Below are 15,398 nucleotides of genomic sequence, written 5' to 3'. Positions count from 1 at the left end.
GGGATTATTTATTTAAAATTTTATTACTTGATTATGTAATTAGTCTTGTGCGAAATTGATTTTATTAGAAATTACAATGATAAATTAATAAATTAAAATTAAGTTTCGGGTTATTTCGGGTCTACCTGTCAACCCGAATTTTTCGGGTTCGGGTTCGGGTCAGGTATTCTGACCCGTTTCGGGTTGACGGGTCAGGTTCGAGTCAGCGGGTTTTCTATTATACCCGGGTCTCAACCCAACCCGTAAACCTGATTTGAACCCGATTGTCACCCCTATTATACCCGGGTTTTCTATTACTTGTTTGAAAGTTGATTGGATGAAGTATATCATCGCAGGGGAAGTGTGCTTGGCTTATCTACCAATACCCCCTTCTCAAGTTGAAGGAGAAGGAATCTGTGAATTATTCGTGTCAACTGCTCTTTTCAACTTAACTCAATATTGACCAAACTTGAGTAGCTTGATTAAAGGTCCTCACGTGAATGGGCTGGTGGTTGGCGCCTCTTCCTCGGGACCGTTAGGTCCTGGGGTCGAACCTCCGCAGCAACATCAGTTCGCCGTGCATCTAACGTGCTAGGTCTGGTTGGGGAGCTAGGCCGGGCCGGAGTGGGGATTAGTCGGGCCGCCTTTACGGACTTGACCGGAAACTCCGTCGACAAAAAAAAAAAAAAAAAAAAAAAAAAGAGTAGCTTGATTAAAGATTATTGAGTTAGACTCAGGTGCAAAGCCAGAAATTAGACATGAAATAGATTAAGGCCAAAATCAAACTATTCCCCATTTCCCCCTCGATAAAAGACCAGGGGAACTGTTTTCAACAACAAAATGAAACTGAAAAGCAAACTTTGAAGTACCAAGTACTACTGGATCAATGCAAAGTACTTCTTTTCAATTTGAATCTAAATAAAAATGTTGTTGATAACAATAGAAACGTCAATGGAAAGTAAAAGATGGAATGTGTTATACCATCGAATAAACAAATACAGAATCAAAAAGAAAAGGAACCCCGGCGGGCCGAATTGAAACGACAACTAGCTAGCAGAAACTATAACATGATCTCCAACTCAAAGATGAAACATCCTCATTTGAGGCAAGATGGAGCGCAACAAATATCCTGCAATGTACTTATATGCTCGTTGTGTTGAATGAATTCCATCCCAGCTTATGTATTTATCAGGGTTAGGACATGCAGAAACTCCTTCAGCCCCACACATCTTTCGAGGATCAAAATTGTATGGCCCTGATCCACTTCCACAACAAGCCTTTTGTAAAGAATTTCTATCAAATCCTGCAAGAATTTTCAACCAAAAATTTTAAGTTGTGGGATTAAGCTAGATAATTAATTTAGTACATATATATACTTAAAAAAAATTTCGGCAAAATGATGGTATGGTAACAAATTAACTTACGTAGACGCTTGGCATGAGACAGGAGCCACAAGTAGGCGTTGTAGTAGTCACCATAGACAATGTCGACATAGGGATATTCTTTCTTCAACACGTTGATTGATGCTTTTAGAACTTCATTGTGAATTTCAGCGAAGTTGTTTAAGTCCTTGAGACACTGTTTTTCATCATATGCTGCTGAATTATTTGTGTGGAAGCTACTGAGATAAATTGGAAGACAGCCAATTGGGAAGTTACCAGGGACAATAACTCGTCTTGCCCCAAAACCAATGACTCTCTGAAAATAGCAAAAATTAGCAAGATGAAAATAAGATTGTTAAATTTTTATTTGTACATATAAACAAACCCCTAATGAAAAATGCCATTTTTGAACAGTTGCAAAAAAAAAAGGAATTTGAGAATTTTTTTTTTTAAAAAAGCAGTTTTGAGAAATTAAGCATACTTGAAATTAAATTAACAAGGAAATTAAATCAAAAACAGAGAGAGCAATCACCCGAACAGCATCTGTAATACTTTGGACAACATCTGGCACTAAACCAGTTAACTCGTCCAAGGTTTTTCTTTGAACGAAGCCATAGTTATAGTCATTGCCTCCAATCTCACCAACAAAGAAAAGGGCACTTCTGAGCATTTTCCAACATCCTAGGGTTTAGATTAACAAAAAAAGAAATAGGATAATCAAAAATTGTTACCTTAATATATTCTTGATCTGTGCTAAAAAGTTAAATTAATTTGCTAACCTTCTTTGGCGTGACAAGTGGAGTTGAAGTGGGAAGCCATCCATTCCAATTGCACGCTAAGGGAACTATTGGTTGCTGGATTTGTAATGTTTTTAGCTTTCAATGCCTCTTCTGATAGAGCAGTAGCTCCAGCAACAGCAAAGTTTACCCCATGTTTGAAGTTTGCATGAGCTTTCTTGTAAGGTTCGAGGTATGGAAGACCAAATGCTGTTGCTGTTAAACAATGTTCAACAATCTTAGTTGCTAATACGATTAGGAGTATTAAAAAAAAAAAGAACCAAAATACGGACGTTCTACAAGAAAAATTAGGCCTAGTTTTTCCTCAAAAGAATTAATTGGAATTCTGCCTTGTTTGAAAAACTTTTTTCCTGATAAAAACCTATATATCCGCTTGTTAATTTTTTGTAATAAGAAAACTGACTTAAACGTTATGAAATTGGGATTTAATCTGCCCTCTCCATTTTAATTTCTCTTACTTTTGCATAAATTTTCTGGAGTAATTAAGCATGTTAATTTTCATGATATTCACGTAACACACATCAAGCCTGATTAGATGATGGTTCTGCTCGTTTAATTTTTTCAGTAGATTTAAACTTTTGATCCTTAATTAGATATCACATATAAAAAAATTAAACAAAAAAAAAGATCTAGAAGAGCTTGGGAAAATAAACAAATAGAATTAGGTTAAAAATTTGACAAACCAAAGAAACAGAAATTCACATAGCCTCAACCAGAAATAGGAAGATATCGTTGCAAATTAAAAAAAAAGGAAGAATAATGGTTGTAAACATAAATAAAGTTATAAGAGGCAAATTTCAAGAAAATTCTCAACTACAAAAAAAAAATAGTAATAATGAAAAGTAGTTTGGAATTATTTTTGGCGCATACCGAAATAGTCAACAATGAGGAGCCCAACCAGAAATAGGAAGATATGGTTGTAAATTAAAAAAAAAAAGGAAGAATAATGGTTGTAAACATAAAAAAGTTATAAGAGGCAAATTGCAAGAAAATTCTCAACTACAAAAAAAATAGTAATAATAAAAAGTAGTTTGGAATTAATTTTGGTGCATACCGAAATAGTCAACCATGAGGAGCCCATTAGAACATCGACCAGTAGGTTTTCCAAACGTTGTCTCGCCATAAGGGGGTCTAGTGAACAAGAAACCACTGCCATGGGGACTCTCTAAAACAAGGTTTCCAGTATCAGAAATTGAGTCACCGAGCTGATATATCTTGTCAAGGTGATACAGCCTTCCCAGTTCACCTGCTTTTTCAACATTCATAAAACCGGCCATGGTACCTCTGAATTTTCTTGCAGTGCAAGCATGAGGATGTAAAAGAAGAAGAATTAAGAAGAAACTGAGACAAATAATGGAGATATGTTGACCCCTCGTAGCCATTGTTTCTTAGAAGATAACAAGAAAAAAACACGATTTGAATTGTTGATGTATAAAGTTCCTATGATTGATAGTGCTGAATATATAGGCACCAATAGAATTCCATTCACTTTAGGATTAGAGTACCAATCTCCTAGTATGTTTGACAAGGAAAAATACAAGGATTAGAATTGTTATGCTAGTATGTATAACAATTTCCTTGTTATACTAGTATGTTTGACAAGGAAAAAATACTAGGATTAGAATTGTTATACTAGTATGTATACCAATTTCCTTGTTATACTAGTATGTATAACAAGGAAAAAATACGATTTGAATTGTTGATGTATAAAGTTCCCATGATTGATAGTGCTGAATATATAGGCACCAATAGGATTCTATTCACTTTAGAATTAGAGTACCAATCTCCTAGTATGTTTGCTGAGCGACAAAATCCAAATTCTTTCGGGATGAGATCATAAATCTCTCCTAGTATTGTTGGGATCTGGAGTATATGAGAAATAAAACTAATTTCTGTGGAACTAGAAATCCAAATGTTTTTTGGATTCAAACTATTGTAAATATATATATATTGTTAATCACGTAGAACCATTCTAAATTGTTGGGTAAAAAATTTGTGGAACCTCTAAATTATTGCCATTGTTTACTTTTAACCCCTCATTTAAATTTTGTTTTTGATTGATCCTTGAATAATTAAAACTGTATACTTTAAGAACTCCCGGTGACTTTAGAATTAAATCCAGTTAGATTTAAATGGCATTTTTGTCCATTCATAACTGAAACAGTAAGACCAACACAAAAAATCTGAAAAAGAGCTAACCCTTTAATTTCTTAAGCACACCATTGAAACTGGAGGAGTTTTACTTCATTACTAGTGTGAATACCCATGCTACGCACGGTGCTGACATTATTGGAAAAAATGAAAATAAAGTGGTTAAAAAAAAGGTTAAAAAATTGTACCAACACAATTAAAATGTAATATCTGCCCAACAATAGTTTGAAATATGATAGAATGTGTATATCATTCAAGAACTGCCTTTTTTCGGAAGATAGATTCTGAAAAAATAATAAAAATTTATATTAGAAAATGAATGATATATGAATAAAAATGAATGTAATTGAATGTTGTTAAAATGAAATACTTCCAAATATTATGCATTCGATTTGATAATCTTGCATGAAGTTGTGAACACTCTTCACACCAATCAATTTTTAGTACGAAAGCCAAAATTGGTGATTTAATTAATTCTGTTGAATTTTGTGAAGTGCGTGCTACAAATGAAAATGCACGATCTTTGCATGAATTGATTCGTTGGTTGAACAACATATCACTATTTTCCTGAAAATTAAGTACGTACGAAATTCAAAATTAGTATATTTTTTTACATAGTTTATAAATAGCATTATAAAAAATATATATATATCAAGAAATTATACCTTCCTTTGTAATTCTCTGAGATAAGAAACATCACAACTAAATACGAATCGTGCATGTCTGTCTTGTAGATTAAGATATATGTTACCACTGGAATCTCTTATTTGTATGTTAACATTATATCTGTTTGACGAATAAAATGTTATATACAATACAAAAAAATATGTTGAAATTAAAAGTACACGAAATTAATTACCTAACAACAGTGTCGACCACATCATTACAATCAATGTAGACCAAAGTGACAAAGAATCAGATAATGACAATCTTTTTGTGATAAGAAACATTAACTCTTTTGGCCTAAAGGTACGCAAACTGTCATCATGACAATATCAAATACTATACATAATTATCGAACTCCAAGAATCCTAACTAAGTCGCAAACAATCTGAAAATGTAAATTTTCTATCGAAAGAAATTTCTTATATCAAATTCCATCATTTTTGTATCTGGAGGGAATTTGGTTATATTAAAAGTCAAATACCAATACTTGTGTCATAGGGAAAAAAGATGACATAAAAACAGTGATGGACATCTATTGCTCTGACTATAAAATAAATTTTTATGCTTACTATTGCATAATAAGTTGTTATTGAATCATGAGAAAATAAGTCTAAAAGGATGACCTATTACCTAACATTTCACTTCTATTTAAAGACGAAAGACAATAACAGCAATAATCAATCGAAAATATTACATTATTGAGAATAATATTTAAAAAAACAATGGAAATGCAATTGTTTAAAGAATAAACAGTACCGGAATTTCTAATTTGATGCGAACGACGTTTTAATCGGTGTAGTTGGGATTTTGTCGTTCGAATTTGATGTGAGATTTCTCTTTCGTCAACGCAAAGTTGCTGAAACTTTTCGAACTGCTGTGTGGAATCATTGCGGTGTACGTTTCGTTATCTAAACAAATGTTCCCTCCTTTGCAATCTTGCGAGTTTGAAATTTAGCTGTCATTGAAATGCTTGTAAGCGGGCATGTTCTATAGTGAAATTAGGTTAAGAGTTAAGATGGATACCATAAAAAAGTTGAAGGAGATAATAAGTTCTTGGGAAAAATGCAAGAAAGTTCTCTTAATTGGAGTGAGCACGCAAGAAAATTGAATGAGGATGCTATGTTTTGGAGGACTTTTAATTGGAGTGGAATTCTTAAATTGGATGACTCTTAATTGGAGTGGAAAAGTGGGGGAAATGTAGGGAAAATGTGAGCATAATTATAGGATTTTTAGGAGCGGTTGTAGGATTAGTTAAGAGATAAACATTTCTTAAATTGGAGGACTCTTAATTGGAGTGGGAAACGTGGGGAAAATATGGGGAAAATGCGAGCATGATTATAGAATTTGTAGTATATTCAATAATTTGATAGTATATTCAAATCACCGATGTGGTAAAGTTTGCCTAAATAAGCTTTACCGTGTCCTAATTCCTTGCAAAAAAAAATGCTAAATAGTCCTAATTGGCATTGCAAGTTACGGCAACGTGCCAGTGGCATCTAGTCCTAATTTTTTTTGGGGTCAAAATCTAGTCCTAATTGGTTCTTCTGTTTCTTGATCATGCTTCCAAATTCTACTTAGCGTGTAATAATTGATAATGATTTATTCTATTCTTTCGTGGTATTGGACAGGCGAAAACCACACCAGAAGTGTGGTAAATTTACTGTAAACTCCTAATATTATCTCCCCTAATTTTTGTATGCTTTTTAAAAAATTTAAACTTTTGGCAACAATAGGCTGGTCATGCAAATAAGAAAAATAAAAGGGACTAGTCACACATCTCATTCTTTGCCCTAAAGAACTCAATTTAGCAAATTTCTTAGAATAATGGTGAAAAAAATCATAACAATGGAGGAACCTGGGTTTGTTTCTTTTTTTTTTTTTTGGATCTGAAACAGCCCTATCCCTTTTTAAAAAATAAATAAACTGGCCATCTTACGTTCATTAAGAAAGGGAAAATTTTTTGGTCACTACACATGGATGTCCGGCCATCCTAAAGGGAAAAAAAAACAATTGTTCTGTTCTTGCAATTTTTTTTAGGGTTAAATATAGTAAGCCCCTTAACTTTACATTTAGTTACACTTTACCCCCTCAACTTTACATTTAGTTGCACATTTGTGATTTTTTTGAAACGTGATTGTAATTTGGAAATCTCATTTGTAGGGGTGGTTATAGGATTAGTTTAGTGATAAATATTTCTTAATTATAAAATGTAAAATTGTATTAAAATAGCATACGAATGAGCATTTGTCTTTAATTAAGGAGTAAAAAGGATTTAAAGTATAAATAAGAAATTATAAACGGTTTATGAAGTAGATAGTGGGAAAGTTTTAAATTTTAAATTTGACTGGTGATAGGGTTGGGTCAAAATCTAGTCCTAATTGGTTCTGTTGTTTCTTAATCATGTTGTATGCTTCTAAATTCTACTTAGCGTGTAATAATTGATAATGGCTTATTCTATTCTTTCATGATATTGGACAGGCGAAAACCACACCAGAAGTGTGGTAAATTTACTATAAACTCCTAATATTATCTCCCCTAATTTTTGTATACTTTTTAAAAAATTTAAACTTTTGTAAAGAATAGGCTGGTCACGCAAATTAAAAAAAAAAGGGACTGGTCACACATCTCATTCTTTGCCCTAAAGAACTCAATTTAGCAAATTTCTTAGAATAATGGCGAAAAAAATCATAACAATGGAGGAACCTGGGTTTGTTTCTTTTTTTTTTTTGGATTTGAAACAGCCCTATTCCTTTTTAAAAAATAAATAAATTGGAAATCTTACGTTCTTTAAGAAAGGGAAAGTTTTTTGGTCACTGCACATGGATGTCCGGCCATCCTAAAGGGCAAAAAAAAAATTGTTCCGTTCTTGCGATTTTTTTAGGGTTAAATATAGGAAGCCCCTTAACTTTACATTTAGTTGCACTTTACCCCCTCAACTTTACATTTAGTTGCACATTTGTGATTTTTTTGAAACATGATTGTAATTTGGAAATGTCATTTGTAGGGGTGGTTATAGGATTAGTTTAGTGATAAATATTTCTTAATTATAAAAATGTAAAATTGTATTAAAATAGCATACGAATGAGCATTTATCTTTAATTAAGGACTAAAAAGGATTTAAAGTATAAATAACAAATTATAAACGGTTTATGAAGTAGATAGTGGGAAAGTTTTAAATTTTAAATTTGACTAGTGATAGGGTTGGTTATAACCCACTACTTTTTATGTATTAAAATAAATACAAAAATCTAGAAAAAAAAATGAGAAGTTTGGAAACTATTGAGAGGCTCTTTCCTAAAAACCCACTCTGCAATACATATAGATATAGATACTATTGTGGCCAATGCTTTATATTTATTCGGTGACAATTGTTCTTTGGCACAGACATATCATGATTTTGGAATTTTTAGAAATAATTATAACAAATTTTATTTACTATTTACCGTGGTCTTAATACAATTCTAAACCGTTTAAAACTTTGCAACATGATATAGCCATTGTTTGACAACAATTGAAGAATTTTCGTCGTGACCTACAATTTTGCGTTCTTGAAGAAATTTTTTGTCACAATCATTTACCGCAAATTAACACCATCACAGTTTGATTAATGAAAATACGTGTCTAATAGGGCCCAATATTAATGACAATAAACCCATTCAATGTAAAGTGTGTTTTAAACGATACTCCTTAACATTGATTTTTTCTCACTTGCTCTCATGACTATTAGTCGATTCTAATGTTTTATCATCCTTGAGGATTAATAATGTCTAAAAAGATATTAAGGATCCTCAACATACTAAAACCTCACTTTTTTTTTTTTTTTTTTTTTCATAAAATTTTATTATTTTATAAAAATTTCGGCAGAATTTCCCCTTATAAAAGGACGAAACTCCCTGCCATCAAACCACAATTTGACAATAAATATACAATATAGCGAAGGATTAAGCACTGAAAATCTGATACTAAGATTAAATCTTCCGTTGTCCATATTAGGATGTCTTCCAGTGAATCTGAATGTTGATCCTTGAAGCTCAGCGGTTAATCTTGTCACTTTCACCTGCATTGGTCTTTTTTGCTTCTTATTCCCATTCATGCCAGACACCGTGTACGAAACGTAGGAAGTCCCAATCGATCTAATCTAATAGCCCCCCTGACCAATAGTGGTAAATCTGAAAATGTATTAAACACATGACCTGCGCAAGCATCAGCACCAAAATTTGCCAGATGATCTGCCGGTGTGTTTGCTTCTCTGTAGCAGTGTGTGATGGATTGGAAAGACTGCTTGAATATCATCAACTCATCCAGATCTCTCTGTAGACGCCAAGGACACGCACTAGTCCCTTGAACAATCTGAACCAGGGTGAGAGAATCTGCCTCTAAGTGTAACTCCAAGTACCCTCGAATCACACAATGTCTAACTCCCCATAACAACGCTCGAAGTTCTGCTTGCATGCTAGTTATCACTCCGAAGGGCTCCGCGTATCCAAATACAAAATTTCCTCGACTGTCTCGCACAAGTCCACCCCCCCCACTCCTTCCTGGGTTTCCCCGAGAGCATCCATCTGAGTTCAACTTATAACCTCCACACGGAGTTACCCAATAAACTGGCTTAATAATCATCCGCCTTTGATGACTACCCAACTCGAGAAGTAACCCTTCCCATGTAGGAGCAGAACACTGCACCCCCGGGAACCGTGATTGAAGAAAATCATGAAGAAGCTGAACAATCCGAGTCACCGTATCCCTTATCCTCATCTTCCGATCTTCAAACACCCCTTCATTCCTTATTTTCCACAAAACCCAGCATACTACCGAAGGAAGTATATTTTGTAAAAATTTTACACGGTCATTAGTTCCCCTCCTTACCCAACAAGACCACACCATGTGACGTGTTGTATGCACCCCACTAAATTCACCAGCAGTACTCTCGAAGTGACGCCAGACCGATCGTGCCCCTTCTCCTGAGCAAAATACATGATTCAAGGCCTCTTCCTGAGGGTTCTGACAACAGAAGCATTTAGATGGGCCATAGACCCCAAACCTCTTTAGTCGATCCATAAGAGGGAGCCTCCCCTGTAGTAGTCGTAACATAAAAAAAGAGATCTTGACTGGAAGGCCTTGCTGCCATATACGGGCAAAAAGCCAAGAGGTGTCATTGGAATGACTGATCAATGAGTAAGCCGATGCAGTGGAAAAAACACCCGAGTTCGTTAATGTCCACACCATTCTGTCATTGCCCCTACCTGAAGGAGGATCAAGCTCCAGAACCTGCCTAACCAGTTCTCCATCTAAGAATTGATGGAGCATGCCCACATTCCAGACCCGTCGATCTACAAAATCAACCACGGAATGATCATGGAAGACATCCACCTTGTTGCAAAGCGCTCCTGACCCCATCCAATTGTCATGCCAAAAATCCAAAGCACCCTCACGAACTATCCAAGTAATATTCTCCTCCCCAAAACGCTGCATTGTGACCATCCTCCTCCAAGCCTGGGATCCCCGATGACCAATATCAGCAAGACAAGGGTGCTGCCCTGCACAATACTTTTGGAGCATAAACTTTGCCCATAATGATTGCTGTTGCCGGAATTTCCACCAGAGTTTAATGGAAAATGAGTCGTAGACCTGCATCAACCCCCGCAGGCCTACACCCCCTTCATCCTTCGGCCGACACAGATCTGCCCAACTGATCCAATGGTACTTGTTCCCCAAATTCAAGGATCCCCACAAGAACTTGGCAAACAATTTCTCTAGGGCCATCAACATCCCTTTTGGAGGGGACGCGGCTGCCAGCAAATGAATTGGCATAGAGGCTAACACGCTCTGAATCAATACCACCTTGCCCCCTGACGATAAAATCTGGTTCTTCCAAGACAAAATGCGATTCGCCACCGCATTATATGTATCCGTATAGTAAATCGTCTTACTCCTTCCGTCATATAAGGGACAACCAAGGTACCGTATCGGAAATACTCTTCTATTATATCCCAATACCTGGTTAACAACCGCTGTCCTCTGAGCTGGTGAGCGTGGATGAGTAAGGAAACAACTCTTCTGAGGGTTGAGCCGCTGACCTGATACCTCACTATAATCTTCCAGAACTCGTTTAATCAAATGTAGGGATGACCTGCTGCCACTAGAAAAGATAATCACGTCATCGGCGAATGCCAAATGCGTAATTATAGGACAATGAGGAGGCACTTTAAACGGAGTAAATCCTCTCTGTGTGGGTAGCTTGTTGAGGGCTCGAGACAACAACTCAGCTCCAATAACGAATAAGGCTGGTGAAATGGGATCTCCTTGCCGTAAACCCCGTGAAGATTTGAAAAAGCCGTGTGAACCGCCATTTACAAGCACCGAAAACCAAATATTCGATATTAAGCGCCATATCATGTCTATCCAAGTTTCACTGAACCCGAAATACCGTAACACCTGTAGTAGAAAGGGCCATGAGACTCTATCATAAGCCTTCATCATATCTAACTTGATGACCACGTTGCCACCCCGATTTGATTTTTTAATATCCGCTACTAACTCTTGGGCTAACAAGAAATTATCTGTAATCTGCCTCCCTTGGACAAACCCACTTTGCTGTGGAGATATAATCCGGGGTAATATTATCGCCAATCTTGTCGATAATAGTTTGGAAATGATTTTGTTAGTGAAGTTACATAGACTGATTGGCCGAAATTGCTTGAAATCTTGGGGGTTCTCCACTTTGGGTAACAACACAATTGAAGTAGCCGTGATACTCCTAGGTAGTTCAGCGCCGCAGAAAAAGCTGATAACCGCACGGTATATATCCAAAGCCACTACCTCCCAAGCAAAGGTAAAGAATTTCCCTGTAAACCCGTCCGGCCCTGCTGTGCTCTCTCCGTCCATAGCAAAGACTATGTCTTTAACTTCTGTAAGAGATGGAATGTCCGTTAACCGTGAGTTTTCTTGGTCCGTTATCAATTTCGGTATGATCTGCAGACCAGTAAGGCAAGGAAGGCCCCCCTCTGCTGTGAAAAGCTCCTTAAAGAAACCCACTGCTGCTTCCCCAATCTGGCATTCCTCATCGATCCACTCTCCAGCGGTATCTTTGATCCGATGAATTACTGCCCTATGCCTCCTTTCCGTGACCAAGGAATGAAAATATTTGGTGTTCCTATCTCCGTCCGAGAGCCACCTTACCCGCGCCTTTTGTTTCCAAAAACCCTCCTCAACTATAAGCGCTCTGCGTAACCGAGCCCGAGCATGATGTAACTCGCTCCGCCGTTGCTCAGTAGGATCCAGGTCGTATGCTGTTTCAGCCTCTGTTACCATACGTTCGGCATCACGTGCTCCCTGAAAAATATCCCCAAATGTCGTTCTAGACCATTGCTTGAGGGCATTTTTAACATTCCTCAACTTCAAGGCCAATACTTGCAAAGGAGAACCATTGACTGGTTGAGCCCAACAATCCTTGATAACCCCCAGTAAACCAGGATGAGTAGTCCAGATGTTTAAGAAACGGAACGGCTTGGGTTTGTTATCTAGTTTCGTATCCACCGACAACAATAATGGAGCATGATCCGACGGGTCACGTCCTAAATGTTGCACCATGATTTGGTATGGAAGCTCTAAAGCACGCCCGCATAGAAGTAAGCGGTCCAGACGTTTCCATATCCGCGCCGTTCCCGAACGGTTATTACACCAGGTATATCTTGAACCAGAGAATCCCGCATCACAGACACCGGCCATCGTCATGAAATTCAAAAATTCTGATCCCTCCGACGGTCTAAATGGCAATCCACCCCTCTTCTCCTCGGTATTTATGACCACATTGAAATCTCCTATCAAAAACCAAGGGTTGAAGTCGGGTTTATCCCCCAAAAGTGCATTCCACAAGTTTTCTCTTTCCTGCTCCGTACACTTCGCATGTATACAAGATAAAGTAATGAAGTCTTGAAAAAAATGAGATTTAACTCTAATAGTTAGATGTTGGGGAGACTCCCCTGTAATCTGACACGTAAACAACGACCGGTAGAAAATCCAAACAGAACCCCAAAGATTGAACAAGCAACAATCCATCCCCAATTTAATTCTAATATTAGTGATTGACTCCACCCTCAATTTAGGTTCAACAACAACCACCAATTGAAGATCATACATTTTAATAAGTTTCCTTAATCGTCTTAAATTAGGAGCACGAGCTACCCCTCTTATATTCCAAAAAAGAAACTTAATCATCAGAAAGGACAGAAAAAGAATTTGATGAAGAACTAACCATGGAGCGTAGTGTTCTATCTGACGGGAGACCAGCTCGGAGACCACGTGACACCGTCTCCAAATGCCCGGTCTGTAGTGATGACTTCTCCTGTCGGACAAGGTCCTTGCCCCTAGGGGAGAAGGTACCTACCCTCCTTTGAGAATCCTGTATGTCATCAATATGTCCCTCAGCAGAACACACGACCACCCTCGCGGGCAGCGCACTCCCTGCCATCTCAGAACCTTCCTCTCCTTTCTCATGTCCCAGTACCACCTCGATACCTTCGATAGCCACCGCCCCACATTCCTCCTCCGTTTTCCTCTCATGCTGTGCTGCTATAGTATCAGAGGACTGCTGCACCTGGTCCTCTTGCTCAGGCTCGTGAGATGTACCACCTGGTGACTGATCATGAGCAACTAACTCTTTGCTAGCCACAACTCTATTAACTTCTCCCTTTGCCCCATCAATCACTGCATCATCTTGTATCAACCTTGCTGGGTTTTTTGTATTATCCTCCGAAGGCCCATCAGGCCCAATAGTCTTGGCATGTTGACCAGAGGTTCCTCTCAATTCGGGCTTTAAAACATGACAAATCTCCACATCGTGACCTTGGCGGAAACAATGTGAGCAGTACCTTGGAAGGTTCTCAACCACCAGCTCTTGCCAAAAACCAGTATGATTTCCATTGCCAATCCAAACCCGCGACGGAGTCGACCGCAACAAATCCATCTCAACACACACCCGTGCCACACTTGGTCGTGACACCGCAAGGGTAGCCGCATCAACCAACAAAGGGTTACCCACCATAGAAGCAATCTGAAAAATCACCTCCTTATTGAAAAAATGCAGCGGGAGCTTTGGTAATTGAAGCCACAGCGGAACCACCGACGACTCCCTATCAACATGGAAGTCTGTGGTCCATTTGAATACTCTCATGGGGAATGAAGCCACATACCAGATCCTTCTGAACCATACACGATGGAAATCAGCTTCATTGTTCAACTGAATTAACACATGTCTTGCGTCCAATAGGCCAATCGTCGGGTTCTCACGTAAATCCAGCGATGCAATGAATTTCCTCACCTCCTCCAACTTCGGTCTACCTCTAGAGAATTTCCCAATCAATGCAAAACGAAATGGACTGGCCAAAGCTTCAACCGCTGCCTGTGGGAAAATCAATGCAGGTTCTCCTTTGTGTGTAGCCTCCTGTGCCGCAAAGGATAGTGTCGGCTGCTGTGAGTTTTTCGTGAACAAATCAGAAAATGATTTGCGTTGAAATGTAGGGGGGGCAGGCTGCCCTCCATCAGGTGGCCGTACGGCAGCCATGGACTGCCGCACCACTGCCCAAACTACTTCTTGTAAACCTTAGCACAAAAATGGTAAGAATGTAGAAGTTTATAGAACCGGAGTGGACTTCACCTTTGGCTAGAAAACCAAATCCAGGTTACCAAATCCAAAGCTAGTTTTCTGTATAGGCATTATGACAAACATGTGGTCTACATGACTTAAGTTCCTCTGGTTCTTTGAAGCTAAGCTGATTGTAAAATCCAATTTTTCCAACAATCTTTGTGAGAGTAATAACTCCAGAAAATTATGGGATGAAATTGCCCATAATCAATCCAAGCGATCCTTTAATGTCCGTAGCCCCAAGATGTCCAGTCCAGAAGCTTGGACCGAACTATAACTCTGCTCTCAAATCTACCTTCAAAAGTTACCTTGGCAAGAGGCACAACAGATAGATTGAGAAGCTGAAGAGTAATGGTTGATGAAGCTTGTCTCCTCTACTCACCGATTTGAACATCCAAGAAATCTCTACTCAAGTTATTTCTTTAATGAGTATGTTATTACCATATCATTTCTGCATGGAATTATCTCTTTTATGAACCTCACTTGTTCTCATGAATATTGGTCGATTCTGATGTTTCACCATCCTTGAAGATTAATAATGTCTAAAAATACATTAAGGATCCTCATTAAAGATTGTTCGCAATTAACCTCGACATTCATCCTGTTTTTTTTTCTTTTCAAACTTTGATTGTTGGCAAAAAATTGGGGTTTATTTTCTGCCAAACTTCAAGAACTATATGATCTTAAATCATGCGTACCACATGTTTGACATAATGCTAAAGAGTAAAGTAACCTAGGATATGGTTTGCTAGCCAAAGGTAAGGTCCATCCCGGTTCAAA

General features: G+C 37.7%; 2 protein-coding genes across 2 annotated transcripts; both read right to left on the bottom strand.

Moving 5' to 3' along the window:
• Positions 1-1,058: 1,058 nt before the first annotated feature.
• Positions 1,059-3,435, bottom strand: LOC113760184 (GDSL esterase/lipase At5g03980-like). The gene is made up of 5 exons (XM_027302751.1): positions 3,213-3,435; positions 2,141-2,353; positions 1,894-2,042; positions 1,404-1,677; positions 1,059-1,282 (listed from the first exon to the last, which is right to left on the bottom strand). Exons 1-5 carry the CDS (start codon positions 3,433-3,435, stop codon positions 1,059-1,061), a joined length of 1,083 nt encoding a protein of 360 aa, XP_027158552.1.
• Positions 3,436-9,064: 5,629 nt separating this feature from the next.
• Positions 9,065-13,114, bottom strand: LOC113760183. Its single transcript, XM_027302750.1, has one exon. It carries the CDS (start codon positions 13,112-13,114, stop codon positions 9,065-9,067), a length of 4,050 nt encoding a protein of 1,349 aa, XP_027158551.1.
• Between the last annotated feature and the right edge of the window lie 2,284 nt (positions 13,115-15,398).

This window comes from Coffea eugenioides, chromosome 2 (assembly GCF_003713205.1).
Source record: "Coffea eugenioides isolate CCC68of chromosome 2, Ceug_1.0, whole genome shotgun sequence".
Lineage (NCBI taxonomy): Eukaryota > Viridiplantae > Streptophyta > Magnoliopsida > Gentianales > Rubiaceae > Coffea > Coffea eugenioides.
This window is presented reverse-complemented; position numbering and strand designations above follow the sequence as displayed.